The following is a 9,517-nucleotide window of genomic DNA, read 5'->3' as shown; positions in this document are numbered from 1 at the left end:
TCTGCAGGAGATTAAAAATGATGGGCTGGTAGATATCCTTCTAAAAATACTCTTTTAAGTAATATGTATCTGCATTTCCCAACCTCAGAAGAACATAGACAACAGCAAAGGAAATACAGCAAATAATTGAGGGCAAATGATATGTAACAATGTGAACTTTTACCACTGTATTTATTTAAATGAATGGAAATGTCAAAATGTGAAAGCAAAGCACTCCAGTTTATTCACATATTTTACATTCAAAGGACCAGGAGATTTCTTTAGTTTTTTTTTGAAAAATAGACTACTCTTTTTTCAAAAAGACTTGACACAGGCATGGAACATACCTAATGAAGCCTATCATTGCAGTGCATACAATGAAAACCTTGTGTATAAGGAAAAAAGGATACAAACCAAAGTTGACCACTACTAAAAAAAGATTTCCTTTAATATAAATAAAATTCAGACTAGTGCTTTATTTTAACAGACAACACAACAGTGGGATTTATTAACAACTACATATTTACAGTGCCTCACTGGCAAAAATACTGGGCTTCATCTGAGATCCTAGGACACTTCCTGAGAAGGCAATATGGACAAGAAATTGCTCAGCACTTCACATAATTTGGGTGCTAAATGGGTGAAATTAAAGCATATTTTTCAAATAAGTCAGATACCATGGTGGAATGGTTGATGCATTGTGTTTATGCCCTGATCTGCCAAACTTGCACCTTGGCACCTTTGATTTTAGTGGTTCTATTCACACTCCTAAGGTTAAGTGCAGGATTGATTCAAACCCAGGAGCCTCAGAGGAAGACAACTGCTTGACTCAAAGATGCTGTGAGAAAACTGCTGTAATTGGAATTTACATGGTACAGAGCCACATTACCTTGAATTTAAATCTGTCTTCTTCTGCATGGGTGATTTCTACCACTTTAATTTGATCTTACAAAGTCTGGATTCCAACCATCTATGAAGTGGCAAACCTGTGAAAGCATCTTCTTCCCACAGCCTCCAAAATCATAGTGCCAGTTAAGCAGATCTCAGTCTTTTTGGCAATTAAATAAAACGAGAACCAGATATTTTTCAAAGTATTCACAAAATAATCTTTCAGTTATAAAATGACTGTCCCACCATTCTTGTATCAGATCTGACCTCAGCTCTTTAGATCTAAACAGTTCTTTAGAAGTTATAAAAATAAAGGATTGATTAATATACAAATATATATTTCAGAGTGATAAGAGAATAATATTAAACAAATTCCTTTTTTAATCTACTTTAAATTAAAAGAAATGTTTTCAAAAGTCTGGGCTGAAGCAGATCTTTATCTATTGACTCTTTAATGGAACCCATTCCCCGCAGATGGTCACGCACAACTTAATGTATGAAGTTTTTTACTACAAAAGGATGGTGAATATGTTTCCACTAGCAAAGCACTTCATAAAAATCTGCTGTGCCAGTTGGTTTTTGGTATCTTGCTTTCAAGAACTGCAGATATTTTTAATATTAGAAACAAAACCTCAGTCATGAGGTCTTGAGATTCTTTTGAAATTTCTTTCCCTTTTCTTTATTAATATTTTTTTTGCAATGATCTAGTTTGTTTTGTATACTGTCAATATACAGAATAATACAGATGTTCTGCACGAATGCACATGTATGTACAAAACCAGTAATTTAGTTAAGAGATATGCCTGCTCACTGAGTCATTTCAAACTTTCAAAATACCATATTTTGCAGTAATATCCATAACAACACCATGTAAGTTTCTTCTTTCTTCTGCTGAGATGTTTTTGAGTGTTTTCCCTCCATTTATCTCAAACAGCCGAAACAGCAAGGAACATTTTTGAACAATCTATAATACTCCTCCTGAATCTGAAATAAAAATATTGAATTCAATTATGCAATAGATTTATTAATAGGTCTATATGTCTTTTAACTTATTTTGTAATGCTCCTGTCACTAGATATTTTAAGGTGGGGCTGATATTTACTTTAGGACAGACCACTGAAGAAAGTATCATCCCAGGCTAGTGTGGGTGAATCTTGCTGCTAGTTGAAAATACTGGAAGTTTTATTGCACTCATTGTATTATTCTGTCAGGTTAATGACGCTGTAACCAGTTTTACAGTTAAAAAAACCACATTTTCCCATGTTTCATACTTCAGTTTTTAAACTGAAGAAAATATGTGAGAACATAAAAACTGGACAGAGGTTCTGCCTCCACTGAAGGCAGAAGCTCAACTTCAGGGCTGGACACCTGGACAGTGCAGGGACATGAGACGGAGTCACTTCCCACAAGGAACAGGATGCTTACCTTCCTAGACAGCACACAAAGAAATATGAAGATGAACATCCCCTGGAATGCATTGAAGATTGTAAAAAGATAGGCAGTAACCACAGACCCTTGGACCACATGGAGGACCCCAAAAATCCAGGTAGCCCCAAGGAGGAACAGGAGAGCCAGGGCACCACGGGCACAGGATCTGGACAGGGAGAGAACATTGTGAGCAGCACACAGGCACATGCTACTCTCCTTTCCCTCCACTTTGGGTGGGGAGTGCTGCCTTGGAAATTCTTCCACAGCGGCCAAGGCCTGAGAAGTGCAAGTGCAGGGGCTGCTCTGCAGGGTGTGCTATAGCACTGTAGCACGAACAAAGTCACACAACCACTTTGGAAGAGCAAAGGAGTAAAACTAGAGGGCCTTAAAACATTGGCTTCTTTAATCTTCAGCTATGTTTTCTCTGGTGTACTGCAGCACCATATGATTTGATTTAAATCTACTGTTAGTGTAATTCCCCAAGGAAAAACATATGTCTGTTATGAAGCATTCCCCCACTTTTCCTCCTCCCCCCTATCTTCCTCAAAAAAATAACCCAGAAAAATGTTCAGTATGCTCTTAGGTCAGCGCATGAGCATGACATCAAAGGATTCCCAGGCTGCCTCTCAGGTTCACTGCAGAGGACGGTGCCAGTTATAAAACCAGGCTCTTTTTAAAATTCCATCTCTTAAAAATGAAAAAAAAAAAATTGTTTTTAGAACACAAGTACCCTCAAATAGTTCCTGGGTCAGCATATTGATGCCTTAAAATTGTAGAAACTGATTGGCTACAATTTTTTTTTTCCAAGATGCTGTAGAGCCCTGCTCACAGACTTGCACAAATTACAGCATGTTGTCTTGGAAATGAAGCCACTGATTACTTTCTTATTTATTTTCAGCTCAGTCATTGCAGGACTTCCTTTGAACAGCAGACATTTTTAGCACTGTTCCCTTGAAAATTGATAATTTTCAACTCCATTAGAAACAGGTCACCACATGAAGCTATGAAAGGTGAGGAATAAGAGAAAGTAATCAATCAAACGATTGCTAAATCCTAACTATAAATCTAGTGCAATGCATTGAAACTGCAGGAGTGTTCCTAAGCAACACAAACAGTAAGTTGTTTTCAATGTTCCCTGTAGTACACTTCAGCTTTTCCTGCACAAACGGTTTTCAAGGTCCCTATAAATCAGTTTAAAAGAGAGTGAGTTGATGGAAAAATCATAGCAGCATGCAAAGTAAAGAATCTGCTCCATCCCCCAGTGCCACAGAAGCACAATGTCCTACTGCAGACTTTTCCCAAATAACGTGAATGGCTCCAATCTCTTATCTTGCTACTTCAAGGCAAATATTTTGGTCCCATTTCAGACATAGATTTGAATTCTGTTTTGCCTTGCATAGAGGCTGTGGAAAGTACTTAAGAAAAAAGGACAATTACTTCTTTAACTTTGCCATCAGTCTTTACCTCTGGTTGATATGGGCCACTTGTTTTCTTTGTGCATCTTTCACACACACCCTATCATACAAGGTATGACTCAGTGGGAATAATGACTGCAAAATTTATGTCCAAATATATATAAGGGTAATAGCAGAAAAAAAAAATCTTTCTCTCTCTACAAATCTCAGGATGTTGAACTGTTGCTTTTGAATACTCATTATCATCTCTGTCTGTATTTAAACTTACAGAATTTGTACTGAATGGCAAACTTACCTTATATTTTCATAACAGCTGACTTCTGGCTTTAACATTGCAGTGTGTCGAAATACTTTATAAATAATCACTCCAAAAGCCAACAAATTAACCTGGGGGAGCGAAGAGAAAAACTTTTAGTTTAAACCAGGATACCTTTGAATGCCAATAACTGTTAAGCATTTAAATTAAACAAGACAGATAAAATTTCTGTGTATCTGAAATCTACAGAATCCCATGCCTGGAGGGGGAAAAACCCACCCTGTTCTGATTCACTTACATTAAAAAAATATTAGCCCTGAAAAAAATATTGCTCAAACAGGGATGTAACCCTACCTTATCTCAACAGTATCACTACCAACAGTCTGCAAATGTTTATTGATTTTATTGGTAAATCTCTTCGATTTCCTGCTGAGATTATTTTTCCTGAGTAGCGATGAAGGAAAGCAAAAGAAGAAAGGAAAGGAAAGGGAAAGGAAAGGAAAGGGAAAGGAAAGGAAAGGAAAGGAAAGGAAAGGAAAGGAAAGGAAAGGAAAGGAAAGGAAAGGAAAGGAAAGGAAAGGAAAGGAAAGGAAAGGAAAGGAAAGGAAAGGAAAGGAAAGGAAAGGAAAGGAAAGGAAAGGAAAGGAATAGAATTTAAAAAAAGGAATGAGAAATTTAGAAACTCCTAAAAAACACTCTACCCTATGGGTTTTCTATTGTACTGTATCATATTGATCACAAAATATGTGTGTCTTTTGTTACTAAATAACATTAATAGCATCATACATTTTGCGGTCTTTGGGGTGTGAAAACTTTCAAGTGGCAGAAAAATCTTAGAGGCTTTCACAAATAATTTTAAAAATCTAGCTTTTACTGAAAGGTGTATTGCTGTATATCTTCTCTTTTATGTTTTTTTTTCATATATTAATAGTTTTGGTATTTTTTCCTTGATTTTTTTACAATGGCATCACTTAATTTGAGTTTGAAACAAGGAAAAGCAACTAAAATAAGCAATATTGCAAATGATGCTCAGTTGTGATTCTGATGCTTTCTTGCCTTGGCTAGGCTTCACTGATCTTTCAGTTAAATTTATACTGCATTCCTTTAAAAAGGTGGAAGGTTGCCTTCTTACTTTGCAGCATTTAACATCAGAATATATTTAAAATATTAGTAAATTATCCAAATTTTTGCTGTGTGTCATTCAGGTACTATTTGTAAGTCTTTGGCTGCAATCCCTTGGTCAGTTCCTGTGGGGTTCCAGCTGTAGAATGAATAGAATTAATGCCTTCTCCAAGCTGTTTCTCCAGAAAGACTTTATGGTTTTCCCCTGCTTCTTATTCTTTAAAAAAAACCAAACCAAAAACCCAACCCAAAAAAAAATAAAAAAAAGTCTCTGGAATAAAAAACAAACAGCTGTTGGAGCACAGTACCACCTGAAAAGGAATCGTTTTCATTTGTTAACACTCATAAAGTTTGTCCTTAGAATACTTTTCTTGTGTCAAAGGGAAAGTATCTAATATTAAAGCAGTCTCTGCTTTAATTAGCTGTGTGCTCATAGTTTAATGCAGCATAATATATTTACAATTTGATAAGACAGGAGATAGAGCTGATGAGCAGTTTTGGGAATTAATCCTTCACTGAATACCTTGTACTAGTGCTGATCATGAGAGCTATTTTGAAGCTCCTTATATTTAAAATTGTAATCTATGATATCTCCTAAACCAGCAATTTTTCAAAGTTAATTATGAGTCAGTCAGCAGTTGTGGATAATTATATGCAGACTTACTTTTTATTTTATATTTGTTGGTGAATAATATATCAAATAACTTCATGCATACACTGTAATCTGCATAACTCACATAATGTACATATTAATTTGAAAAAGGTAGCGGGAAATGTGATCAAGGTACCAGAAGTATGGAGAACACACTGCAACTTCTTTAAAAACTGCCAGAAATAGGTTCTGTGAGAGGCTCCATGGGCCAACCCCCCTTTCTCACAAAAGCAGCTGCAGAAGTGGCAAGGTTTTGCTGAGCAAGGATGGGGTGGGCAGTAGGCTCCATTTCTCCTTGTCCCAGTGGGGCTCCTTCGCACAAATGCTATTTGCACTGTCCGTTTCACAGGATAATAGGATTTGGCCTCCTGCATTAAAGTAATTCCCATTAACTCTGATCTTTTCATTCACCAGCCCATTCGAATGGGAATAATCTGTATGTATCAGGGGAGCAGGAGAGGTTAACACCAGCTTCTTGGAGTCAGCTGCCAGAACACAATTATTGTACAATATGTCTCAGGTAGCCTCACAGGAGGTAGTGTTACAGGGTAATGAGGGTGAACTTAACTTCTGAAACACTTGTCATTTTCAGGATTTATTAAAGTCTTAAGTCGGTCTTTGCCCCATTTTTAAGCACTCCATTAATAAAAATTTCTATAGCAAAGTGAAAGCACATATACAATGCTTCGACCTAAGTTAGAAACCTCCGGAACTGCATTTTGTCCTTTGAGGGGGGATGAAATGGATAGCAACAAAGGTTTAGTAACTACCCTGTGACACAGAAATGAAGCAAAACATGAGGGAAAACAATAGCATGAACTAATGGGTAAATCCAGGAGGAAAAAACCACCTAATGTAAACAATGTGTCAAGTGTGGCCTTTGGAGAAAACTGGTAATCCAATAGATATCCCAAAAGGTATCCTAAACTTAATGCATCCTGCTTCAACCTGATACTCTGTATGTTCTTTGCTATGAACACACCAATGGCCTCTATTTCTGGGAAATGTAAAGTAAAAAGTTCATATTGGATGGCAGGACTGAGTATGAACACTAATAAGTTGAACTTACTAGGACTAAAGGGGAAATAGAACTGATATCCCCAAAGAGCCTTATGTGTTCCAACAAATGGAATGAGAAGTCAAATCACTTAAAATGCCTAGCCAAAGGTACAAGCACTTAAGACATTTGAATTTGTATGCAAAAATGAGTTTCAAACAAGCAGAAATTGAGGTAGTAGGCTGCAGAAGTAGTCTAAAATACAGATGTACACAAAAGTCCTGGATCCCCAAATTTTCTGTCTGAGAGAGAGGGGCTTCTGCATGACAGACGCTGAAACATCTAAAAAGTTTCGATTGCTCCTTACAGCCAAATATTGTTTTATACTTACTTTGGTTGTAATCTTGTGTTTTCTTTTTTGTAATTAAACCAGAGTCTTAAGATCTTGTTGACTAAACCTTCAATGGCACTATAATTAAGACTGCCTTAAGGTGACAGGCCAGGTGACTGAGAAGGAAATGGCAAGCATAAGGCATGGTGTCCCCGGAGAGGGAGAGGCTGAGCAGAGCAGGATGTGCAGGCAGCTGTGACACCGAGCTCAGCACAGGCTGTGCACAGGGCCAGCCTGGGGACAGCTCACCTGAATAATGAGCACAGCGAGTCTGCAGCTGGGGGCACAGCCAGGGCGTGAGGGCTGGGCACGGCCGCGGTTTTATGGAGTGAATAACGATGTCACAGTGTGACACGGCGGCTCCGGTGCCTTTGTTTTCAGTGCTATTACATGGCTGAGCAGGCAGAGAAACTGCTGTGTCCTGAGAGGGGCTGCTCGGCAAGGCTAATAGACTAGAGGGGAATTGCATTGATTCCAGGCCCTGAACTGAATAATTTTTTTTGTATTTTATTTATTTAACAAACCACCCCAGACTGCTATTGGGCAAACAGTGCACTCAGTCCTTATCATTTTACAAAGAAAACCTCTGACTTTCTCCCTGCCAGGGCAATTCTCTGAAGTGCTCAGCATCCTCAGCTCTGCCTCCTCTGCAATTCAGTGAGAATCATGTTTCACTCATCATTGCTCAGGTGCACTACAGGAATAATTTTAATAATTAATCTATTCATTTTTTTCTTTTTTTAAGTGGTTAATCAAAGTCAAGGACTGATACAGAAAAAGCCTCTACTCACAGCATCTTCAGGGAATCAAGTCTCCCTAAAGATATTTGTAAAAGTATTTTTAGCATTCTTAAATTCTAGAAATGTTATGGTATATTTATGAACAAATGAAAAACTTAAAATATATTTGTGAGAAATAGGAAATGAACAAGAACAATTATTAGGATGCCCATGAAATCAGGATTCTGTAGATATGGGCAACTACATTTATGTAGCTGTATAACCTTGGATAAGCTCTAAGGAGACACAAACCCAGGAGCTGGGTTGTATTGTACACCTGAGATGGAGTTTAAAGGAAGGATGATAAGTGTTATATCCCTCTCTGGGACATCACATATGAAAAGGGTCAGAAGGATTTAGGGTGTTGGAGTGAATTCTGGCCCCATTAAACTAATGTGCAGAATGCCAGTTAAATAGTAAAACTCCTATTGCCACCAGCATTGTCAAGGCTTTATCACTGCACACCACAGAGAATGCAGTCCCAAGACATTCACAGGCAACAGTGGGCACTGCTGCAGGTTTTAGCACTTAATGCGTCATGGATGCACACTGTGGTAAAGAGCAGGACTGATATTTTCCTGCTGCTGTTTTGGGGATCTCCATGCTACAGTTCCCATGTTCAGAACTGTGATGTTGCTGGGGTAGGTACAACAGGCAGACAGGGAAGAGTTCACAGCAGTCTGGAGTGGTACAACTCCTAGGATCAGATCTGACCCACAGCACTGATCTGGATAATGTCCTCTTGCAGGAGAGAGAAAGCAATTTAGAATTCAAAGAAATTTACTGGTGCTCTCCTAATCATCTGGTCAACAACAGGGAGGCTTTGCCAAAGGAGTTAGCCCAGGGATCTCTGTTCAATCAGTCATATGTATTTTAGAATAGGATGGGAAAAGAATGGAGCTAACCTACCTCCACCTGCATCTAGGACATCCCTGAAAGTCTGCTTGCAGGTGAGCATCCCTCCCTCTGTCTCCCTGCTACCTGAGCAGGTGCTTCTGCAAGGAAGGAAAGCTGGGCATGGACACAGCAAGATGCTGCTGCCCTGGCTGCCACTCCTGTCAGGTCTGGGACTGCCCCAGCAGAGAGCACTGAGGAACAATCTCACCTATTTTCTAAGCGAATCACCAACCTCTCTGTGGATTGCTAGTATTTTAGAAACTAAATAATAATATAAGAACGAGCATGTAGGTCCTAAAATCCTAAGTGTTCCAGGCTGCTGGAGTTCTGCTAATAGCACATTGCCTAGCAACAGCTATATTTAAAATAGGTCTTTAATTCCACTCTGAAATGTACCTATTTTACATACTGAAAGAGTATTGTAGTGTTCTGTCCTCAAGTAAATATGATGTTAGTGCTTCACACTGCATGAAACTCTCCCTGTGTAGATGCAGAATGGTATTTTTTGTTAGTTGAACACTGAATAGGATGAGCTGCACAAAATTTAATAAAACTTGCAAATAAAAATATTTGCACTCATGTTGAAGAGCTGTAATTTCTTTCATAATTAATTACAATTAAATTGTAAGACACTGAGTGAAGTGATCTATCATCATTTTGCCCCATCAAGGTAGCTGAAAGCTGTCAGATTTGACAACTAAGACATCTTTTTT

At 38.2% G+C, this 9,517-nt stretch overlaps 1 protein-coding gene across 1 annotated transcript in view; it reads right to left on the bottom strand.

The window, feature by feature from the left end:
- Positions 1–406: 406 nt before the first annotated feature.
- The window catches only part of ADGRL4 (adhesion G protein-coupled receptor L4), a 72,818-nt gene continuing 63,707 nt past the window's right edge, over positions 407–9,517 (bottom strand). Inside the window, exons 14-16 of the mRNA XM_063165839.1 lie at positions 4,006–4,097; positions 2,293–2,461; positions 407–1,851 (exon numbers count right to left, since the gene is read on the bottom strand). Of these exons, the coding sequence (XP_063021909.1) occupies positions 1,789–1,851; positions 2,293–2,461; positions 4,006–4,097 (324 nt within the window). The 3' untranslated portion in view covers positions 407–1,788. The remainder of the gene's footprint in view (positions 1,852–2,292; positions 2,462–4,005; positions 4,098–9,517) is intronic.

The sequence above is a fragment of the Melospiza melodia genome, chromosome 11 (assembly GCF_035770615.1).
Source record: "Melospiza melodia melodia isolate bMelMel2 chromosome 11, bMelMel2.pri, whole genome shotgun sequence".
NCBI lineage: Eukaryota > Metazoa > Chordata > Aves > Passeriformes > Passerellidae > Melospiza > Melospiza melodia.
The sequence above is the reverse complement of the archived record's forward strand: the minus strand, read 5'-3'. Positions and strand labels throughout refer to the sequence as shown.